Here is a 22,867-nt window from a genome sequence, read left to right on the forward strand (position 1 = left end):
GCGAGGGAACGTTTGCACATGACGCTGTTGTCGTCCTTTTTGGTTCGTGCCTTATTTTGACCAACTGCACCCAGTGCAGCTTAAATCTGCGTCTCTGTAGCAGATAATGTTACCAGTTGCACATCATAGTTCGGGCTACGATTTGGTTTTTTCACCCAACCGTTTACACCGTAAGCTAGAAGGCATCGGACAGTAGATATCTCTAAACTTCTGGATGTAATCATGGAAGTTAGACTGCACTTCATTTCGGGTAAAGGAAATATAAAGTGGCATGCATTCTTTACGCTGTCACGTAGATCATTTTGCCAATTAATGAAGTAGTGTTTTCTATCATAGTGGTCAGTTATTGGTGAAAAAAAAAAAAAAACTGAAGTTACCTATGGCCCACATTGATAGCTATGTGCTCAAGACACACACACGAAAACACCTGTAGAAGTTCTACTGAGAGGGAAATAAGGAGGTGGTTACTGCCCACGACAGTGATTTTCTCTTTATTGGTCGCAATGACCCATAACGGACCCAGCTGCAATCGGATGCAATCCGATAGACGTCCGTAGGGTGCCTAGCGGACGTTTCCGTGTTATAATAAATAATAATAATAATAATAATGGTAATGTGTATTTCCACGTAAGATTTGTCCGTGTTCTATATGTGGGATATAGTAGTACACAGGTGTCTAGCCCTATATAGGTCTTTCAACAGCGCGTGCGCTCGTTGGTGGTGATTGAACTGCCTGCCTATATAGTTTGCCACGCTCATGCGGGCAACGTCACGACTATCGCAGGGGGGATCGTGCGTCCTGGGCCGACTTCACAGGGAACTGTGGCGACATTTGTCTTGAAGCGTCTGAGGAAAACCTGGGGGAAACACCCAGACAGCACAGCTGGCGCCCTGATTCGTCTCAGTCACCTCCCAGTCTCAGCGGGTGGGTGGGTACTTTGCAAGGAATAAACAGCGTTGCCCTGCTTTCGTCCAATGACTCGCCTAGGTCCACGGCAACTTAACAATGGCGACGAGACCTTCGAACCTTACCAGGCTTGTGTTAACGCAAGTTAGCAATTCCAGATGTCTGCCGGACGAGTCTCACAGGTTGTTCCTAGAAGCAACTGAGCCTCGTGGATAGAACGCCTCGCGTTGTGCTTTGAGGTTAATGAGATCACGGATTTTGCTAAACGCTGAGCATCTTTGCAAGGTATGGGTAAATACGTTTACGATACGTTTTGTAGGCTCCCGTCCGGACATGGCTCTTCATCCCCCCACTGTGCCAGGACGAGACAGTCGAACACTTCGTACCGCACTGTAGCCTTTACGCCCGTCTTCGCCAAGCCTACATCCATGCAGAGCCGTCGCGACGGGGGTGCGAGAGGGGCAGGCGCCACGCGGGCGCCCGCGCCAGAAAGGGCGCCGAACGGCGGGCCCTTGCACGTTGGTTTGATAGTATAAAGCAGGAACGAAGATAATTGAACAACAACAACTTTATTCTGAGATGATGATTGCTGGTGGTGATGCGGGGAATGAAATAATGTCCCTCTTCGCAATAAAGATCGGAGTCCTATAGTATGCAGAAAGGAGGCGAGAGCTTTGAGGGCAGAGCGCTGGTGGGCTGGATGTGGCCAGGGACCAGGCAATTTTGTGAGAGAGGGGAGGCGAGAGTCCAGCTCGTTAAGGGATCCGGAGAGTACGGTTCGGGAAGGTATGGGCAATGGAGAAGAATGTGCTCTATCGGGTATCTCAGCTAAATCCCCGGGCTAAATAATTCGCGAACGGGAGCACCAATCGAAGAACTTTCTTTCTTACAAGTATCTGTCCAATACCACCTACAAGCTGCGCACTGTGTGAATGAGTGGGAGGCGCGCATTATTTAAATAAAAATGCAACTGAGTTTCGTGAAAAACATAACTTCTAAAGCAAGGCGCCGTCGGCATTAAAATGGGTGCTACCCTTGGGACCTTCAGTGGACAGCTTTTCGATAAAAATGTGCCACCCAAGCGCATCATTTGTTGCAGTAAACAGTTGGTTTCGGTTTACATATTTTTGTCGCGGCTGGTCGCGGTGAAGCGCAAAAGGACGCTCTTCCTCTCCCTTATCCACCAATGAATTACGTGTTCTTGAGCTTACTTCGCCACGGGGAGTGGTGAAGATAAAGTTTGGGCCAGTGCTGTGCTAGCGGAAAGCATGTGATATCAAGGTACTATGCGACAAACTGTGTTTCGTCCGTGTGATCGTAACAGAGAAAGGGCGCATATCAGTCAGATACGCGGGGTGGGGGACTGGCGAAGCCTGTATGACGCTGTTGCTTTTTCTTCAGATTGACTATATAGTTGGTTGCTCATTGCGACAGAGCTCGTCCTGTGCTGTTTTCCTGTAACGCAGCTCTTTGTCTCTCTCGCAATGCTTTTGAGAACCGTAAAACAAGGATGGGTGGCCCTTCTAACACAACGCAAAGTATCTCTACGCACTTCTCGTTGTTGAATTACGGCAGGGGGCACTGCACTGCCGAAGACGAGCGGCCTGCAAGAAAGCTCATTCGGACAAATTTCCCGCCTACTCATGCGCCTACTGCATTTCACGTCACGTGACTGGCTAGTCTTGGCCATCTTGACCTTGGCAGCTTCATGGGCTTGGTGGGTTGGCTCGCTTGGCTTGGCCTGGCTTCATCCGCTTCACTTGTCACGAGTCGTTTCGGGTGGTTCAGTTGTTGTTGAGTTCAGCTGGTTCAGCTTGTTCAGCAGCGTTGTCGGTATCGCAGCCTTGCAATGGTACAAGAGTGGTGTGAAAAATTAACGAAATTTCGCATTGCTGCATATGCAAAACGCGATCTCAGTGATTTAGGGCTTCATTATTCAGACATAATCAAGGTAAGAGTGATCGGCGTACCTGCAGCATATTTATCTGTAGTTCCCATTTACTTATCGCACCGATTCTCTGCACCTGCTTAGCGTTTTCGCAGTAGAAGGTTCGATGACAGTGTTCATAGTATTGACGATGACGACTAAAGACAAGAGTGCGACCGTCGTCGCATGTGTGTTCGTCGATCTGACGTTGTACAGCTTGGGACAAAAGTTCGCGGAACACCGGCGTGCCGCATTTCACCGTTGGCGCGACAGCCTAGCGGAAAACAGGAGGGAACACAAATGCTGAGATATGGATAGAATAGTCAGGCAGCCGTTTTTTTATTCGATCTCTTTCTGATATCCAGTAGGGGGCGGCTCCAATGATCAAATGCGCCAGTGCCGTGTTCCGTAAACTTTTGTCCCAAACTGTACAGTGAGGAAAACTGGGCGTGCCATTGGTAAGCACTATCTCGTTGTCATGGTACAAATATATGTACCGTGCCTCTCACCATGCTAAAATGGTGCTTTTCACGCTTAGTTGTTTTCATCCGTTGTTTTCATCCGTTGTTTCATTGAACACATTGCAGGCTGTGCTTAGTGACCATGATGATCAGCAGCGCCAAGCAGATTTATTGCTGATGTTACAAGAAGGCGCCGACGTATTCCTTACTAGAGAAACGTAAGTTTTCGCTTTTGTGAACGCATATGCTGTAGCATGACATGAAGTATCCTGCAATATACTATGTGCACTACTATCTTACTTTTCCTGCAGGATATACGAAGCCTTGGACTCGTTGAAAAGTTGCTTCGACCAGCTGAAAAGAACTGAGAAGCGTCATTTGCAAAGTCAAGTATTGATCACTATGACATCTGTTCTGCTTCAGTGTGACATTGACGTAAGGCTGCCCCAATCCCTTATGTTCTAGGCGGGACAGCTTCTTAACACAGAATGGGCATCGGTACAGATTTCAATCTCCATCATTGTACAATCTATTTTACAGGGAACAACCCATCTGATGGAACTGATTGATCTGCTGATTGAGACAGTTGTGCAGGTGAAACGGAATCATCCCTTGATACGCACAACATGCTGTGATTGTCTTCTAGAGATTGAAACATTTTTTCCAGTAAGCTTTAGTGCTCCTTCCTATATGTTTTATTGGAAGTGAAAAAGAAGGGTCACAAAAAGTTCTATATCAGACGTGTTTTTCCTTTTTATTAGGGTATTCTTCAGAAGCATATAGAATCTCTTTGGGCAGCATTTCAGCGAGACTCCTCATGGGCGTGCCAGCATTATGCAATGGTTGCTGCACTTGTATTTGTACACCATACAGGAGAGGTAGTACTTGCATGGACTTACTTCAGTTTACGGAGAAGCCTCGAAGGGACTTGTGTGATTGGCTACTTCTTGACAAACGACAGAGCCTGCTTCGAAGATCCTTTCAGCACCACCCACTTGTTTTATTTTTCCACGGTGTCTGGGGAAATCGAAATGTTAAACTTATTTTCTTGACGAATATCAATGATACTTCCACGGTATGGTGGAACAAGGGAGGACTTCAGATTGGGCATATACTCAATGTAGCCTGGTTTCTGCTAAAACTTGTGTTTGGAGTTTGAGGCTTAAATTTTTAGAGACTTATTGCAGTTCCTCGTCATGTTGCTCCGGCAACACGCCCTGCATCTTCTTGCAATTCCAAGAAAGGCCATCTGTTGGCAGTAAATATCCTAAACCTATATCTAATTCATCTTAGCTCTTCGTTTAAGTGCAGGACTGACCAGCAGAAAACAAAGTTGCGGGGGGCTAGTACGCGTACATTCTCTTTTTCTGTTTTCAGAAAGAATCGCATCCAGTGAAAGAGGCGGGGGACCTCGCGTCGCAACGATTATCCGTCCTCCTCAACTTCCTGCCTTGGGCTACCCCACAAGTGGCGAGCATTATTTTCGAACACCTAATGTGCCTTATTTCAAGGTCTCCTGACATGCATACCTTGGTGAGTCACTGTAGTTCTGCTAAGAATATGGGCTGTGATGTCATATTTGTACTCCGTTGCAAGAACTAAACGACTCTAATGATTTTCCAGGCATTGAAAGCTTTGTTGCCAAAATTTTTAGGCACACACGAACTAAGCTTGCTGCAGTTAGGACTCGTTCCACAGGTAAAGTTATGGTAATTTTGAGGCATCCAGATGACCGATATTTTGTGTGCATCATAATAAGAGTTGTATTACGGTTGCTTGTGTCATGTTTTTGCAGCTCAATTTTCCAGAGGTCTGTTTCAGTGTGCCAGACCAGATACTGACATTACAACACCTAATTGCACTCTGTAATAACCCACTCGTGTACAATTCGTTCAAATGCCTGGTGCTGAGCTGGATTGAGACCTATATGCAGCATTTGGTATGTTGCAGCAAACCTAGCCTGTAGTTAACCAGTATGAAAAGGTAGAATTTTTCCTGTTAGAGCACAGTGTCAAAGGCTTTACTGACCAGGACTGAAGATTTTGAGGCGCTTTTCCCCATGCCAGTAGACATGCCAGAAATGCAGGGTATCAAGTTGAAGATCATCATTGCAAATCTCTTGTGGTCAGGTCTGGATATTTTTACTTTAATTGTCACTGTTGCTAAATAATTTCTTCCAGTGGACGTATTGTAGTTCAGCATATCTTTTCTTAAATAGAAAGCACACTTGACCTTGTAATGCACTACTTGAGAGGCTTGAAGAAAACATCAAGTACACAGTGCGGCTTCTCTGTGAACCTCTTTTTCAACTGTATGTACAGGCTGTACTCAGACTTCAAAGATTTGAGCTTGCACAGCACTATCTCAAAGTATGTCTAGTGGATTGACTTTTCTCATGTTTTGCTTGTAACGATGCATAATAAATACCTTCAGAGAAATATCAAGGCTGGTGATGGACTTCATAACATCTGCTCCTCTCTGCTGCCATAACTTCCTGAACTTTCTGAAATGCGTGGAGCAAGCTGTTCCAGAAAGGTAACGTATTTATTATCAGCTTGTAATAAAAGTGATTTTGTGCAGATACGAAGTTCTACTATATGGCATCTTGAGGTCAAACCAAATAGCAAAGTCTAATCGTATTGCAAGTTGCACATTATATTTACCTTATTCATTGTATTCTTTACAGTCCACTTTCAAGGGAAATTATTTCCAATGTTGTAGAGTCTATAACGAATCAGGATTTAGCACTGTGCCTGGGGAACCTCCATTCAAACCTAATCATTCTTACCATGGCAGTAGAACGCCCACCAGAGATTTGTAAACCACAGGTAAGAGTGTAGTAATTGAAATACTAAGGTCACATTCATGTGGGCTAGTGTTTTGGACAAATCTTTTGTCCAATTTTATTAGTTGGTGTGTGTTGCCCAACGCCAACAATGAAAACCAGCTCGAGTAGTTTGGAATCGGTTGCGCAGCAAAAACTTCAGAAGTTTGTCATGCTCCCGTCAATTACTGAGGTGCATTGGAATTGTTGTACATTGCAATTGCATTGTGTCTGTATTTGTGAAGGAGGAGACAGCAGCATCTGAAAGTTTTGTCGAAAGATGCTGGCTAGAGTTGGTCCAGACAGTTGGCCTGTGTGAACGTGGCCTAAGATGAAACTGAACAACAACAGAGGAGCAACAGTTTGTCATAATTGCTTTTGTAGATTATCCTCAAGTTTGTGCAAGACTTGGTTCTTCAAACCGAGCTTCCTGTACATGGGGACTGGATGACTGGGAATCAGTTGCTGGACATTTCTTGTGCAGTGATGATGCACCAAAGAATCGATCCAATCTACTCTGGTAGGATGCATATGATACCGCATTTCCGTACCGTGCGGGATTCTCTCTTAATTCTGAAATGGGGTACAAATGATGCGTTCTGCCGCTCTGCATATGGGTGCACGCAGCCGGCTGCAATTTGATTATTTCCTTGTTGTTGGCGTTGTCACCTTTCGTTTTTGTGTATTTCTTTGTGTAATGTCGCCAAGGTGTCTGTTCTGTAGCATTGCTGACAGGTAGGTGGAATTTACGCCACCACTGTGCAACGGTTTCCCGCTCATTCGTTTCCTTAGAACTTGGTAATATCTAGCAAGAAATCTCACAAAAATGGCAAGCAACACTATTTATTTCAAGCATCTGCATCTTACTATATTTTGACATTAGACTGTGGTGTGATGCACTAAACTTTGCGATGTTTTTGGAACATGACAATGTACCGTGACTTGCCTTTTACTAACATAGTGGGAATAGCACAGAAAGGAATTGGTTATAAGCTATAAACACTCGCTCACGAGCTACAGACGAATAGTTCACAGGAAAGTCGTGGCGCATGTTTATTTGAAAATTAGTACCTATTCACACTTTGCGATGGGACACCACACCAGTAGTTGTTTCACTGTTATATAAAGTGAAAGAGTCGAGACGAGGAAGAGATTGGACGTGTGCTGTACTTAGTTCTGCATCAAGCTAACATTACCTTCTGCCAAGCTAGGCTAGAACTTCTCTAGTTCCCCAAAGTTCCTTCATGTGCAGTTTGTTTTCATTGCATCCTGCGTATCATAGCTCAGGCATTTCCTTGTGAGAAATGTACCTCCTTCTCGTTTCCAATTTCCATACTTGCCATGTCGTGTACCTGTGTCACAATTGAAATGTTAAAGTGTTTCTGTACCTCAAATCTTTCACAGAGCACCAACTTGTCAGCAATCGGTCGTGGGAATAAACATATGCTTTGGGTCTGTGCCAGATCCAGCATTCGTAACTTCAGCCACAAAGTGCATTGTAACTGTACATTTTGGTGTGCTTTGTGGTCTGAGAAGACATCTGTAACTGCCTATTTATAGCAGAGTATGGCAACCACAAATTAATAAATTAATATTGATTAGTGGGACTCCCCAACAGAGGATTACAGTGATGGGCAATGTCATTCGGGCTTCTTCTCCAGTTGTCTTTTTGTATCTTCTAGAGCTGTGCAAGGTTTTCTCCACCATCATGGACCATTATAATGATGTGGATGTGCGAAGCAGAGCAAAAGTGTTCTATGCAGCCTTGTTTACTCTTTCGGAATCCAAGGTGCGTGAAATTTATTTTCCATAGGATGCATCAACAAAAGCCAGGGGAAATCAAAATGATCTTTTTCTTGTTTAATTCATGCTCTACGTATTGGTAATTGTTATCTGACAATGGAATGCCCATTACAGTGGTTTCCAAGTTGTGCACCCTCATCTAGGGGAGGGATTAGGAGTAACACACGAAGAAAACTAATATTATTCTAGCACAAACTTTAACAAGTACAGTGAGAGTTAATTACATTATTTATGTACGTCTCCTATATAGACTTCAGTATTAGCAGGTTTTATGGTAAGATGTTGATATATACTCCACCAGTGCAATTCAGGTGTCCCCAGGCATTTCTTTTGTATTTGATAGTAGTATAACTATACTCTCCTGAGGGAAGGCATAAACTTGCAGGTGAAAAAACTGCTCCAGTCGTGCAACAGCACCTCACCAGATCGGAAGTCTCACGAGCTTGTAGATATTCGTAAGTTCGCATTCTTCGGATTACCTACTGTGCTGGGTTTATTCGTGTCTCTTATATTTGTATAGCCACAGCAACCTTTCCATTGCCATCTCCTATCACACGGTTGAGTCCAAGTATTATAGCACTGAAGAAGTAAGTAAGCCAGATTGAATAATGGTCAGTACCTTACCCTCACGGTTGTCTATGTAGGTGTAAAGGAGGAACAAGCTCACGTTGTTCTCAGTCCGAAGAAATATCGGATAATACTTTCTCCAGCGGTAAGTTAATGCATTCGAAAAATGCATTCCACACTGCGACTAACACTGACCTAGCGTTCCTTATGGTTAAGACAGTTTGTCCTGAACCCTTTTCATTTCATTTCAGACACATTTGAAGAATATAATGAATTTCTGAAACATACTTTTAATCACGCTGTGAATATGCCATGCAAGATCATTTTGGTAAGCATTTTTTGCTGAGATTGTTCTTTTTTTGGTAGTGTTGTGATAGGAATGTGCCTTTGTAGGAAACTGATGACTCAGGGTTTCATCGTCTTTTTGGAGTGCATTTACAGTTCTATCCACCTCAGGGATGGGGCAAAATAGAAGGTGTGCACAGTTTTCTGTCATTGTATAAAGACAATGGTCTGTTACCACAGGCAGCTCTTTAATGCAGTCTCAATGTTTTGCAGACCTTGTGATTCCAGTTTTCAGCAACAAGGAAAATGGTTAGTTTCTAAACACTGCACTAATACATGGTCGAAATAAGCTAGTTTATTCTGCATAATGAAAACCACCACTGTATAGTAGTGCCATGAAATAATTAAATTCTACATACTGAATACTGAATGGTACAAAGCAACTGACATCAGCCGAGTCCAGCACAAATAATACCTCAAAGCACTTTTTCATAATACCACATTGGACTGACACGTGGAATAATATCACCTACGTGCATCTGAAGTACAATACTTGCCTTGCAATCAGGGTGTCGAACCGCAAAAAATACGGGTACGGTTCGGGTTCGCGTTGTTTTGATTTCGTTCCGGTTCGGTTCCGGTTCGGCCACGCCAAGAATCGAACTGGTTTGCAAACCGGTTTGCAGCCCCGAACCGGTTCGCGAACCGGTTCAACGCTTCCGTTTTATATGTTCCATAAAACTGCTTTTATCAGGACATGCGTGGCTAATAGCTTACTGCTGTTGTCTGCATTGACGTCTCTAGTGGTGAGGTAGCCCTTTAGCGAGAGAAATGAGGAATGGATGAAGAATTATTGCAAATAGAGTCCACGCTGTTGAAGCGGTGTTGCTACTTCCTGTTCCCAAAATCTTTTTTTCACACGCACAGTGCCAGCAAGATACACTTAAAGGAAGCCTAATAAGATGGACAGCGTAACATAGACGACAGTACTAGCCGGCACACTGCCTTCGCAACGTGAATCGATCTGAAACCGTACTGAAGCATGTCGAAAATAAGCCTGCCAGCCTTACTCTGTCCCAGCTCACAGCAGTGTACTAGTTAATCCACAACACAAAGGCAATATGTCACGACACAACTGCACTACCAATAAGCAGAACCACATTTACTTTTCAAGCCACGACCAATCAAACAGGCACCGTTCTGCGTACGCTCCTTCTCCACTTCTCATGTTTCTGACTTGTTTAATTTGTACTGCTCACGTGTAAAGGGAAATCTTGGGCACTTATTTGATCGCATATTCGTCCTGTAGAGCTACATAACTGGCCTACTCCATTCCTGTTTCATTCGTCCGCGTGGCACCTCGTCTCTGAAGAGTAGGTGCCGCACCGCGTGCGTGGGGCGCTAGCCGCGGCGCTCACAAGGACAACTGCGCTTCAACATGTTAAAAAGATGCTGAAAGTATACTTACTATACGTCGTCGTCTCACTGCTAGGTGAAAATTCTGAAATCCATGATATAGGCGCGTGATGATGATACCAACGTGTCTTCGTTCGGGGATACAGAGGAACTCTTATGCTGACTTCTTTTATGTCCGAACCGTTTTGTTGCGAACCGGTTACCGCTATTATTTTTTACGGTTCTGCTCCGGTTCGGGTTCAACAGTGTCATGAAAATTTCGGTTCAGGTTCGGTTCCGGCAAAAATAACGGTTCGGGTACGGTTTTCGGTTCGGGTTCGGTTCGACACCCTGCTTGCAATCATTTTTAAATGCAAGCTTTTTGCTTCATGTTGCTGTACAGAAACCCCAACTTTTTCAAAGTGCCATTGAGGACACCAGTTAATGGTGTGCGGTCAAGTTTAACTTAATGCTTTGCACAGGGTTTATGTTCGGATAACCTTAGATGGATACAAAGTACCCTGACTTGCACAAAACTGAAATAGACCTGAAGCTTGCGTTGTGTTTATCTACTTGTGCATGTTCCAGCCTCAGAATAGTTAACTTTCCATCATTGAACAAGACAACTGCCAATCAAATCCTGCTGGTTTCACCCTCTTATCACTTGCACTATTCGTATAATTTACACCACCTTTTAAGGCTTAGTTCATGTTATGTATAAAACAAGAAATAAAAATAGTCATCCTCATTCCAAAACTTCTTGAAATTATTATTTGTGAATACTTGCATTACTTTTCTAATCAGAATTCTCAGTTGAATAATCGATTCTTTGATCTGCTCATGAGTTTTTGTTTGCAAGTTACTACACTGTGTAACTGAAAGCTTGAACTTTTTCTCTTTTCCCAGGCTATAATGTGGTGCTGAGCATCAGTCCTAGACAGTTCCAGCCATGTCATGTGAACATAGCGTGAGTTCTTGCTGTCACATCTCTTGGCACTCTGAAACTGACTGTGAAGGCCATTTTTGTAAACGCAAAAGGTTTGGGTGGGACTCTATAAGCATAGTAATCGTGTGGAACAGCCAGCCTGAAGAACTGAGAGAGGGGGAGCAGTGACGAGGGGAACCCGAAAAAGTGGCCGCACGTCATACGAAAGTATGCGGCGCGCTCGTTTTTTCAATAGTTTTTATTGCCCTACAGAATGTCTCTGGAAGTTGAACTTTGATGGAAAGCACATCGGATAACTATGCGCTACAACTCTCTAATTCAGGCACCAATTCCCATTAATCAAGCTAATTAATTACGGTAACTCATTAATGATGGCACTATGAGCCGAATTGAAACTATTTTTGAGTAGGCCATACAAGAAATAGATACAGGCACCACAATTTGCAGAGGAAAAAGTGCGGCTTGTATATTTAAAAATTCTGGTCAGTTTTTAATGACGCGCCCTGTATATTAACTCTATGGGGCCCATCGCCCTTTCTGTGAATAATCGAGCATGTCTGAAAAATTGGTCAGTGAATGTATTGGCATTACAAGTCTCATTGATGTGACAATGTATGAGCATTATAAATACATGTTATTGCAGGGCAGAGTTTACTTGCCAGGACACACGAAGCTACATATGTGAACTACCATCTCTCTCTATTGAGTTCGATGACTTGCTACTGCCAATACCCATACTGCCTGAGTTCGGTCCAAGCCAGTGTTCTGCATGGAGACGCTTCATATACAGTCAAGTTCAGGAGAATTGCGTTAAAATGGAGTAAGCGTAGCTTTTATTTTATTTTTCATTCCTTATTTATTTTTTATTTTATTTTTTGTAGTTACTAGTTATCAACACAAGTGATACTGCTGTGTGTATCTGCATAAGTGCCCCCCTCCCCCCAAAACTTTCCCAGGGGGGGTCACGCCCCCTCTGAGAAGTCTACCCAGTTGACACTGCACGTTTCGAGGGATCTCCTAAAAATCAGTGTTTCATGCAAGTGAACATGAACAACCTATAACAATTTGCCTCACAATGCCACAACATGGAATCCCCAACACCCTGCCCTACCTCTCTGTATAAAGGGGGTCTGTCCCCTCCAGCATATTGAGATCTCCATCTGTGTATCTGCATTGTATTTACATTATACATATTGTACTTGTCTTTGATGAGCACATTTTCCAGGAATGTTCCGGATTCACTTTCAATACAATCTGTGTTCAAGCTTAGTGCATCATCAGAGGACATCTTCACCAAGGTGGAAGATCGTGCGAAGGATTTCATCGTTTCAAAGTCAAACCTTCATATAGATCTTGGCCTCTTAGCTCCTAGTAATTGTCATATTCTCCTCAATTTTAAACCAGTGGAAGAGTTTACTGTGGTGTCAATCTTCACTGATTCTTGGAAGTCTTTGTATTTAATAGAGACATACCTTGAGAGATTGACTGCATCTTAGCTACTTTTTATGTGTATACAATTACTTCATTATATTTCGTACAACTGATGGAGTCTTTCCATATTAAGCATGTGAACAAGAAATTTGGTTGTTTGAGTACTGTGTCATATAGGTTAGATATGGTTAGTTGCTTCAATGCACCATAGGGGCCTGATAGTTCAAAGTTGGGTGGGAAGCAGAAACATTTTGAAGTAAGAGACCCAGCCATACTAAGAAAAATTATTGTTGGGAATTCTGCGATTTCAGCACTCAACGCTCTTTATACCACTGATAAGGGCGTGTAATAGTCTCGTATGTCCTTGTTTGTAATACTACCTGGTAAGCTAGCATCACTAACCTAGATCAGTGTTATAGTTAACTTCTCTCTCTTTAGAAAAGGCTGTGTTTGCCTTGGGATGAATTATTTTTGTAAAAATCACAATCAAATTTCATGGTTTCCTGACTTTTGGGGATGTTGACACCAACCTGGTTGTGCCAACTTGCAATGAAGAAGCTGCAACTCTGATTAGAGAGTCTGAACACCAGATGACATAAAGAGCAAAAGCTAGGTGTTCACTCTATGTGAAGACAAAGGAGTGCTTGCCTCCCCGCCTATGCACATTTGATGTCAGTTGTGGACGTACGTGAAGGAACTGAAGTCGCTGTCTGAGACACCAAGGACCACAGAGCATAGAACTACAGCTTCCTTGTGTTCGAAGTGCCTGCCATTCTAGAAGGATATATTAGGGGCCTTTGAAGACGTTGCCGATATTGTTCCGTGGAAGGTTCTAAATAGCAGGTTTCAATGTGTAGGATGATGTAATCTGGAAGGATGACATTTTGGAATGTTGGGCTGTGCTATATGCACAACATTGACGTGAGAACTTGGTTCACAAATGTGCAAGCTGAATGCAGTTGCCTGAAATACAGTCATGAAGACTCTAATGCATGTGTGGTTCTTGTCTATGCTCAGGGTGAAGAAGTGAGTCAACTGTTTTGCTTGAGTCATAGGACAATGTAGGCAACAAATTCCTCGAGTATGAGGAGAAGCATAAAGCACACATGCCAAGTTTTCTACTTCTCCTCACACTCAAGGAATATATGTTGCCTAAAGCAGGCACAAATCTAGGGGCATTTGGATATCCTGACCCCTCCTCAATTTGCTGTTGTCACTGTGCCTCAGTGGACGTAGCGTGCATGCTGCCCAAGGTCGGAACCCCGAAAAATCCTGGATCTGCTCCTGCCTACAAGTCTACACCAGCTTGCTTGCCTCCTAGTCCATTGTTGATAGGACGAGTTGCTTTATTCTGTGTGCCCTATAGGACAATCTCTCTTCCTCCATCCTTGGCCAATCTTGATAGCTTTGTTTTCCACCACTGTGCAACATGTTTAAAAAATAACTTATTTACTCGAAGTGAGGCAATCACTGATATTGATACACTGTATTGGGCAAGGGTACTAATTGTTATTTCGTGTGATGTGTTCTGACAATTGTTGATGAAATCGCAAAGTCCATCACATCCACTCCCATTGTTATATGTTTCAGACGAGTTAATTTGGGTGCTCAAGATTGGCTCTCCAAATTGCCTCCTACGAATCACTTTTAGGAAGTTATTTAGGAGCCATCACGTGCGTTCACTGTTTGTGCCTTTATTGAGGTGGCCTATTTTACAGACTGGTGCGTGATACATACTATATCCTCATCATTCCATCCACATATGAAGTGCTTGTTTTCTGCCACTTAGTTTGGGTCTGAGGTGGTAACTGGCTGGAAAAAAAAAAAAGAAAGAAAAAGCTGAATTGCCGTGTAGTCACCTTTAATCACTTATTGGTCATGCCCGGACGCTTTTCATCTGTAGGATTATGTAACGAAACAGCCACCTACTTCAATAGTAGCTTAACCCCCTGCTCATACAGTGTTCAGCATTTCAGGACATGAATGCAGGGAGAGACGGACAAAACGATAGACACAGAGCGTGTCTTCCTACGTTCGTCATCATGTCCAGTTTCACTTCAGCACTCACGCAGGTGACTTCAGCAGGAGCATTTGTGGGTCTCCTCTGCCCCCCACTCCTTCCTGCTGTCCTCCCTCCATCTGTCCACGTCTGTACGCCGCTCATAGCCACAGTTGCTTCGCGGCACTAACACGGAATAAAAAAAAAACATTTGCGAATGACGTGAGGAGGAATGACGTTCAAAAACCAATACAAAAAAAGGATGTGAGGAGAACGTCACGTGAGGAGAGAGGAAGAGTGAGGAGAATTATAAATTCAACATTGAACATGCTCAAATTCAATGATGGGGGAAATTCCCGTAAAATCTGCGTCACGTTTCAGACAAAATTGCCTTATTAGAGTGGTAAGATATATCTAGGCCAACATATTATATATGTTGGCCTAGGATATATTATCGAAAAAGAACCACCGGTTCGGTGGTACGATCGTCTGGCAACGTCTGTGAGCGTGATGGACGCGGCCGTAGTTCTTGTTCTTGAGAGCATGGTAGAAAGGTGATTGTGGAACCGCTGCCGGAAATTACAGGGAACAAACGCGGTATTAGCGAGCGCCATCGAATTGGTAGTAACCAATGCTTCCTGCACATACATGCAAATTCTTAAGGCACACGATATCATAAAATGCGCTTCCTGCGGCTTACCGTTCGGGGCACCATCCAGTCGAGCACATGCAACAAAGTTGCCACTCGATGTGCGCATGTAAGCACTACTCGCGCAGTTCTAGGTAATAAATTATGGCAAGAATCAAAGCTGACATGCTGCAGTTACCAGAAAAGTACGGTTCGGTGGAAAACTGGGAAAGGCAGCTTATCGTCGCTCTTCATGCCGGTGCCTGTAAAAGTATCAAGCAATCCAGATGATATCAACGTTGGTGAGGAGTTGACAACGAAACTAAAAAAAGGTAAAATAGCTGCATCAGTTTTTTCTCTATGCTGACCTATTGCTCAACTTTTCATGTTGCTGTAGGTGTGCTCAGATTTCTGTAAATATGCGAAATCTCAGCCTTATCGTCTTCCATCATCTCTTATCTTATCCAACTCTTTAACATTGTCATCAGCCCATCTTGACATGGTGGCTCGTTTGTCTTTTCATATCTGTGCAAGCACAAGCTAATACAAGCTTTAATTACAAGCTAATACCACAGAGATAAGGTAGAGGAACACATACATGCTAAACGTGCACAAATAGTAGTGCAACATATACGTGTGCAAAATCAAGAGACATAAACGTGTTGGGTTATTTGTAGTGTATCCTTTGCATAGATACCTGTTAACATGTTTGTGGAGACTGATAGAGTACCATATTGACAGTCTTTTCCTGCCTTGTGGTGTCCCATTGTGAGAAATGAAATATGCCACCACCAAGCAGGTTGAGAGGAAACTCAAAATATTGCAGTGGTGTAACACACTCAACAAGGTAGAAGTTATATCCGTCTTCCCAACAATTTCTGTGGAACTTTAGTGTTGAAAAATGCTTAAGTTTTGTGATATATACAGAACTGTGCATAAGTTGCGGCATAGGCTTGGCAGAATTTTAGGTTGCAGCATCTGTTTTTCGCGTTAAATAGAAAAATGTCGTCCTGATAAAACAACAAGTTTATTCACACCCAGTTGCTGCTCATGAGTTCACTAGTGTCTATTGCGGCAACTGGTATGAAAACTGTGAGTCTGGGGTGACGGGAGATAAGGAACAGCCGCAAGACCTCAGGAGACGCTTTGGTGTTCCTTCTCATTCTCTACACTCTGAACTTCACCACATAGCGCTATCCTAACCAAGCATCATCCCGGATGACAGCATTTCTCTCCTTGGATTTGATAAGTATGGGGGGCGTACGCCTTTCTTTTCTTTTTTGTACCAATGATGTCGTACATACGTGCAAAAAGAAAGGCTCCGCCTCCCGTCTTCAATTAATCGGGGGAGAACGTTGTCATTCGGGATGATGGTTGGCAAGGAGTGTGCTATGTGGTGTAATTAATTTTTAAGAGTGTGCCCACTAGTTCACAGCACTCGCGGCACATTCGTCATCATTCATGATGACAGCACGCTACCTCACCTACGGAACGACAGAACTGGCAGTGCTGTTTACCAGTCACTTTGAGAAGCAACATCAAAGCGTCTCTTATGGCTGTTCCTAATCTTCCGTCAACCCCATGTGTCAACCAGGCAGATTAACACGAAATCGACAGCCGGATAGGTGATCCAAAGAGCGCATTGATGCGCTGCTCCGCGCAAGAAATATGTAAACCGAAACCGATTAATTACTCGAAAAAATCACTAAGTGTCGATGCGTTTTTTTTTCTTGCAATATTTTTTTTGCTGAAGGTCCCAATGCGTAAAACAGAGGTAAGTGTGCGAAGTAAAAGTTAAACGTTAAGATGCTTATCTAATTAGTGAGCGTATGCAAATGAGCTGCTCACTACTCAATTCATGGTCGATGTCCCAAGGATCTTTACTGAAAAGAAATTTCTTCGATAGCGCCACCTGTTCACAAATTATTCAGCCGGGGGATTTTCAAGAAACACCCTGTATAGTAAAAGCCTCTCAGTGGAAAGGGAAAAAACAGATGCTGCACACAGGCATGCTATTTTGAAAGCTTTCTGGATTAGCAGGCCTATTTCAACCGGTACCCATCTATTGCTATGCCGACACTGCAGGTGGTGAATTGTTGCATTACTGCACTGATTTTTCTTCTTTTTCCAGAGGACCTGCTCAAGATATTAAATCAGTTCAGTAAAAGGCCAGAAGTGATCAAGTTGAGTGAAGAAAATGGACTTGATGGTAAAAATGCTGCCATAGACAGATATAGGAACGCATAAATGCAACAGTGTACATAGAATTGTATTACATACCCCAAGGGAGAATCACTCCTGTAGAAGGTACCGTACATTTCGTGCGTATTAGCCGCACTGCAGATAAGTCGCATGTCACTGCTTTTCCAGCGCTGTGGAAAACTTTTGGCCCAGGTACGCCATAGCTTGCATGTCGGGGAAAAAAATCACAGTGAATGCAACGAGATAGGCACACATACTGCACACCAATTGGCCAGAGATTTATTTGCGCAAATCAATGAGTTCTCAACATTCACAAATGTACGTTGCATTCAACGTCGTCCTGCTCTGAGAGCGACAAGTGCCCGTCACTTTCAGCGTTGTAGCTGTGCCGATGCATGTGGGAGCCATGCGCACGCTTCTGTCACCAGTGCTAGAAGATTCCTGGTGACTCGGAGGAAGGCATTACGTACATGAAAATACTGTATGCAACGTTCTGCCCTTTGTGGTCGTCACAGAAGTTGGTACATGTTCTGGCTCAAATGTGCTTGAAATATTCGCTACTTACGTTTTTTTTTTTTACTTCCCGTTACTGTCTTTATCCATTTTGTGTCAGTGACTGATTTAAAATGCATTCCCATTTTCCCCATTCCTGAAAACAGGTGTCACATATTGAGAGGTGTCACTGGTGATACAACCCGTAATGCTCACAGGGTCAATAAAGGAAACTATTTATGTGACACAATTTTGTTTCCTAGTCGTTATTTTTAGAAAATGCTACCATGCAGCTTACAATTTGAAACACAGATTTTGATGCTTCCAATACATGCAGTAATGCCTGCTTGCAATAAGCTCCACTAATAACGTGTGTAAATACTGACTGTGGGTCGTTCCAGAGAAAATGACCCATTTGTGTCACTAGACGTCTGATATGTTTCAAAATATGTGAATGTTATAAATAATAGAATCAAGTACAACTGCGAAGATGTTAAAAGCAAAATGTTTGTATTTCTGTGCACTTGCAGTAGCAACGCCTGAAAAATGAAAAATCGTGAATTTGTGCAATTTCAAAAATGCGGAGGTCCCGGTAAAATATGTGCAATAGCACATACGATATATTAGGCCAGAAATTTTCTCGTCTGTAAGCATATATGGAATTGGAAGAAGGTCATGCACTGTTTACTGGTTCGAGCATTTTATGTGCAACCACTTGGTACACTTTGTATCTTCTGTAGCAGTTCATAGTAGAACAGCTCACATGTTAAAAAAATTGCAAGGACAAAATGTTACATGTGCCTTTGTAAAACAGCTGCAAGCAGCATGAGTGCCTCATATCAGTCATTTGGATATCGGATGTGTGGTGGTATTGTAATAGTCTTTGATTGGGAGAAGTTATTTTCCCTCATGTTCCTGACGTGCTCAATATCAGCGTTGTCATAGCCTTGTAATGGCAAAAGCACTTAAAACTTTTAATGTACCCTTGCAGCACGTTTGTTTCACCAGGCTTTCATCAGCTTCAGGCGATACTGCATGGAGTCTGAACATTTACCCGTGGATCTTCATATCGTGTTCAGTGACCTTCTCCAGGGCGGAAGTAAGGCACTATTACGATACTCCTTATTCGTCTGCAAACCTACAGTACATAGAAAACTCTCGTCATCCTCCCTGTTTTCTTCTTTTTCAGGCCATGTTGATGACCTCTTTCCCTATTTCCTTCAACATGCAAAGCAGATATTTCCACATCTTGAATGCATGGAGGAATTACAAAAGATTAGTGATCTTCGGCTACCTGGGAACTGGTACTTGTTTGCTCGTGATATTAGCGTACCTATTTGAAATTGCTGTTTTGAATGTCGTGTGCATCAATCTGAAGAAAACGTGCTTGGTTTAGGTACCCTGAAGCACGTGCCATTGAGAGGAAAATCATTTTCCATTCTGGGCCCACGAATAGTGGAAAAACACATAATGCATTAGAAAGTTTTATGAACTCTGAGACTGGGCTGTACTGTGGTCCCCTCAAAATGTTGGCTGTGGAAGTGTACCAGAAAACAAACGAGAAAGTAAGCAACTGCTTTCATTCTTTGTGATAATACGCAGGTAATTAATGTGTTGACTCCATAGAATACTCCTTGTGATTTGATCACTGGGGAAGAGAGAAAATATGTTGACCCTGAAGGCAACCCAGCAAAGCATGTGGCCTGCACTGTTGAAATGGCTTCTGTCACTACACCATGCAAGTAGCATTTTTGTCACAATATGTGTCTAATACAGTCTTCAATTCTGACAAAATGCTTCTCACAGGGATGATGGGGATGTCCCCTTAAACACTGAAAAAAAAAACTTACCCTTGAGTTGTGAGTGACATACTAATGTAAATTAAACTTGCAGATGACGTAGCAGTGATTGACGAAATCCAAATGCTTCGCGACCCCCAGCGTGGCTGGGCGTGGACCCGGGCCCTCTTAGGCCTGGCTGCAAAGGAAATTCATCTCTGCGGTGAAGAAGCAGCTTTGAGTTTGGTGAAGGAGATCCTTAGCTCAGTGGGTGAAGAAGTGAAGGTAAAATTGGTACTTTGTGTGACCGAAACAGCACATAAAAGGAATGACATGAGACATACATAATAATTTTGTTGATTTCCTCTTAGGTTAATAGATATAAACGTTTGACCCAGTTAGTGGTAGAAAATCGCGCACTAGGTAAGCGCATATTTTGAGCGTGGCTCTGTTTGCCTAGCTTCATCTGCTGGGTGCCACTTTTTGTTTCCTATATTGCAGAGAACCTCCAGAATATTCGTCCAGGCGACTGCATTGTGTGCTTCAACAAGAATGATATCTATAATGTGAGCCTCCAGATTGAGCGCCAAGGGGTTGAATGCGCGGTCATCTATGGTGGGCTCCCGCCTGGAACCAAACTGGCGCAAGCCAAAAAATTTAATGACCCTGAGCATCCTTGCAAAGTTCTTGTTGCCACTGATGCCATTGGCATGGGGCTCAACCTGAGCATTCGGCGCATTGTGTTCTATTCCATCGTTAAGCCCACAATGAACGAAAAAGGAGAACGAGAAATGGACTCGATATCTACATCTCAAGCGCTCCAAATTGCTGGTCGTGCGGGACGCTACGGTACACAATTTGAAGTGGGGCATGTGACAACCTTTCGAACGGATGACCTTCCCGTGTTGAAGCAGATCCTTTCGTCGCCGGTTGAATTAATTGCAGCAGCTGGGCTTCATCCGACGGCTGAACAGATAGAACTCTTCGCCTACCACTTACCACATGCAACTCTTTCAAACTTGATCGTAAGTGGTGATGCTACGCGTTTCTAATCACTATTGGTCTTCATTGTGAACGGGACACAACCAACGCCACCTACATACGGAAGGCCTGCTTAATGCCGCCTCTCCCTCCGGCGCTGAATGGGCACATACAGTCAGAATTCGTCTGCTACAGCGGTTCGCCATTCTGCCAGTTCGAGAACTAGCAAATGATTGCAGCTAACTTCGCAACTTTGTACCTTCAGGCTAAACGTGAAACACACTTTCCAGAGAATCAGCCTTGAGAAAAATATGGAATCGTTTTGTGCTTTATTTTGTTTCACCATTTAGTACGCGGGGACATTCATTTACTTGCAGACTACAGTGGATCCCCATGCGGCTGACGGTGGCTCGTTTCCATGGCTTCGACCGCCGAAAGCATGTTCGCGATTGGCTACAGCCGTTGAAAACACTATCCTGATTTGCTGACTATTAGTTGCTACTGCACGGCGACGAATAAGCAGGCTTTCTTTATCAAAGTGGTGTTGACAAAACCCGAAGTAGAATTTAGGGTCAACATTGTACTCTCTTCTCCTTCAAGTGATACTACAACTTCTGATCTTAGGACATCTTTGTGAGCTTGTGCAAAGTAGACTCATCGTCGTACTTCATGTGCAACATCGAAGGCTTCAAGTTCCTGGCAGACATGATTCAACATGTTCCTCTTCCACTGAGGGCACGATACGTGCTTTGCTGCTCTCCTATTAACCAGAAAATGCCTTTTGTGTGCACCATGTTTCTAAAGGTAGGGTCCTGCGCAAGTTGGTATTTTAAGATGCAGGTGCTTGAGCATGAATAACTGACAAATTCTATTTCAAACTTTTCAGTTCGCACGGCAATACAGTCGCAACGAGCAGCTAACCAGCCAGTGGTTAGGCAGAAACATAAACTGGCCACTCAATGTTCCCAAGACCATTATGGATCTCGTGCATTTGGAGGCAGTGTTTGACGTCCTGGATCTTTACCTGTGGCTGAGGTAGTATTTTCTGGTTCTACACAGATCGACCTTGTGCCACAAATAAATATTTTTGTGACTGCACACTCTGTTATTTGCAGCTATCGTTTTCCAGACCTCTTCTGCGACGCAGATACTGTGCGATCAATGCAGCAAGAACTTGACCTCATTATCCAGAAAGGCGTGTTCAATATCACCAACTTGCTACGGGCTGGAATGAGTGAGGATGAAGAAGGTATTGGCTTCTGCAAACTGTGCTATGAAACTTATTACAGTGTTGACATTGTGGCCACACTTTTGCTGCGGTCACATGGAGGCGCATGTTGTACTTATAACTACGTCAAATGCTGCAATTGTTGCATAGCATCTGCTTGCACGACACAGCTGCTGCAAAACTGCAATGCGTGTGTGCAGAGGTACACAGGATGAGCACTGTCCCACCCCAGCCAAGAAGATATTTTTGTATCGATCAACCTCGCATAATTGTGACCTATGTCACACTAGTTTTTGCACCATTAGTGCTACATATGCACAAGTTTTAACAAATTTCGATCCTGAGTGAAAGACCTGCTGGCCAGAAGCCTAGCAGTCTGCTTTTAGTCTAATACTTTTTGTAATTTATTGTGAAATTTTCAGTATGATTATTTTTTATGCAGCTAGTTGCAAAGCATTTAATAAGATAGCAACATGGGAAAGTTTGATAGGTGTTTTGACAGGCCTCTTTGTACAGCTAGCCCTTGACTTCTGTAGACAACACAAAGAAGCAGTTTTCTGTCTCTGTCCACGACCAGTTAATCCAGAAGAACAGTGCGTACGAAAGAGTGCTTGTATTTAATACAGTTTTGCAGATAATGAAGATCTTCTTGTTCACCCTTTTGCAGCAGAGGAAGAGTGTCCACGTGAATCCCGACAGAAGCCACAGCAGAGACAAGCCTCTGAGGGTCCGAGCGAGCGCTTCGGCAAAGGAAAGCTTACAGACCGGCTCATTGCGCAGGGCTTATTGACTAAAGACCAAATTAGGGAACTGCAGAAGGAATGGGAAAGCAACAGTCAGAACAGTGCAAGTGCAGCAGCCCTTAACAAACGAAATAGAAAGAAAAGAAAATAGGACTGAGCAAAATGCTAGCAAAGTATGGTCACTTTTATGGTTTCTACCACTGAATAAATTCCAGAGTCACGATCCACTGTGCTTTTTTTTTTTATTCTTGTCTTATGCCATGCCTGTAC

General features: G+C 43.4%; 2 protein-coding genes and 1 long non-coding RNA gene across 7 annotated transcripts; 2 read left to right on the forward strand and 1 right to left on the reverse strand.

Moving 5' to 3' along the window:
- The first annotated feature begins 2,126 nt into the window (after positions 1-2,126).
- On the forward strand, positions 2,127-13,537 carry LOC135377506 (AP-5 complex subunit beta-1-like). Of its 3 annotated transcripts, none has more exons than XM_064609977.1 (23): positions 2,127-2,188; positions 3,422-3,513; positions 3,607-3,730; positions 3,836-3,961; positions 4,057-4,173; positions 4,673-4,828; positions 4,919-4,993; positions 5,091-5,234; positions 5,298-5,424; positions 5,514-5,664; positions 5,729-5,830; positions 5,982-6,123; positions 6,504-6,639; positions 7,802-7,908; positions 8,308-8,377; positions 8,443-8,509; positions 8,567-8,634; positions 8,741-8,817; positions 8,883-8,964; positions 9,048-9,083; positions 11,076-11,136; positions 11,759-11,935; positions 12,341-13,537. In XM_064609977.1, exons 2-23 carry the CDS (start codon positions 3,473-3,475, stop codon positions 12,609-12,611), a joined length of 2,457 nt encoding a protein of 818 aa, XP_064466047.1. In that variant the 5' UTR covers positions 2,127-2,188; positions 3,422-3,472; the 3' UTR covers positions 12,612-13,537. The 3 variants fall into 3 exon arrangements, with proteins under 3 accessions (XP_064466047.1, XP_064466046.1, XP_064466048.1); XM_064609976.1 differs by lacking the exon at positions 2,127-2,188 and adding an exon at positions 2,656-2,858; XM_064609978.1 differs by lacking the exons at positions 2,127-2,188; positions 3,422-3,513 and having other exon boundaries at positions 3,607-3,680.
- Positions 13,538-14,220: 683 nt separating this feature from the next.
- On the reverse strand, positions 14,221-14,795 carry LOC135377511 (uncharacterized). 2 transcript variants are annotated; one of them, XR_010418119.1, is made up of 2 exons: positions 14,615-14,795; positions 14,221-14,358 (listed from the first exon to the last, which is right to left on the reverse strand). It is a non-coding gene; the product is annotated as an uncharacterized LOC135377511 (long non-coding RNA). The 2 variants fall into 2 exon arrangements; XR_010418120.1 differs by having other exon boundaries at positions 14,476-14,795.
- A 255-nt stretch (positions 14,796-15,050) lies between these two features.
- Positions 15,051-22,824, forward strand: LOC135377508 (ATP-dependent RNA helicase SUPV3L1, mitochondrial-like). Of its 2 annotated transcripts, none has more exons than XM_064609979.1 (13): positions 15,051-15,505; positions 17,305-17,382; positions 18,859-18,966; positions 19,057-19,171; positions 19,264-19,432; positions 19,494-19,605; positions 19,761-19,930; positions 20,017-20,068; positions 20,147-20,670; positions 21,251-21,430; positions 21,513-21,661; positions 21,742-21,875; positions 22,522-22,824. In XM_064609979.1, exons 1-13 carry the CDS (start codon positions 15,226-15,228, stop codon positions 22,746-22,748), a joined length of 2,298 nt encoding a protein of 765 aa, XP_064466049.1. In that variant the 5' UTR covers positions 15,051-15,225; the 3' UTR covers positions 22,749-22,824. The 2 variants fall into 2 exon arrangements, with proteins under 2 accessions (XP_064466049.1, XP_064466050.1); XM_064609980.1 differs by having other exon boundaries at positions 22,525-22,824.
- Positions 22,825-22,867: the final 43 nt, after the last annotated feature.

The sequence above is a fragment of the Ornithodoros turicata genome, chromosome 1 (assembly GCF_037126465.1).
Source record: "Ornithodoros turicata isolate Travis chromosome 1, ASM3712646v1, whole genome shotgun sequence".
Taxonomy (NCBI): Eukaryota; Metazoa; Arthropoda; class Arachnida; order Ixodida; family Argasidae; genus Ornithodoros; species Ornithodoros turicata.

Coding starts and splice junctions, on each gene's coding strand:
- LOC135377506 (XM_064609976.1), top strand. CDS start 2,757: ATGGTACAAGAGTGGTGTGAAAAATTAACGAAATTTCGCATTGCTGCA. Junction 4,994..5,090: donor AGTTAGGACTCGTTCCACAG/GTAAAGTTATGG, acceptor ATGTTTTTGCAG/CTCAATTTTCCAGAGGTCTG. Junction 11,137..11,758: donor CCATGTCATGTGAACATAGC/GTGAGTTCTTGC, acceptor ATGTTATTGCAG/GGCAGAGTTTACTTGCCAGG.
- LOC135377508 (XM_064609979.1), top strand. CDS start 15,226: ATGCGCTTCCTGCGGCTTACCGTTCGGGGCACCATCCAGTCGAGCACA. Junction 19,433..19,493: donor ACCAGAAAACAAACGAGAAA/GTAAGCAACTGC, acceptor TTGACTCCATAG/AATACTCCTTGTGATTTGAT. Junction 21,431..21,512: donor TGTGCACCATGTTTCTAAAG/GTAGGGTCCTGC, acceptor CAAACTTTTCAG/TTCGCACGGCAATACAGTCG.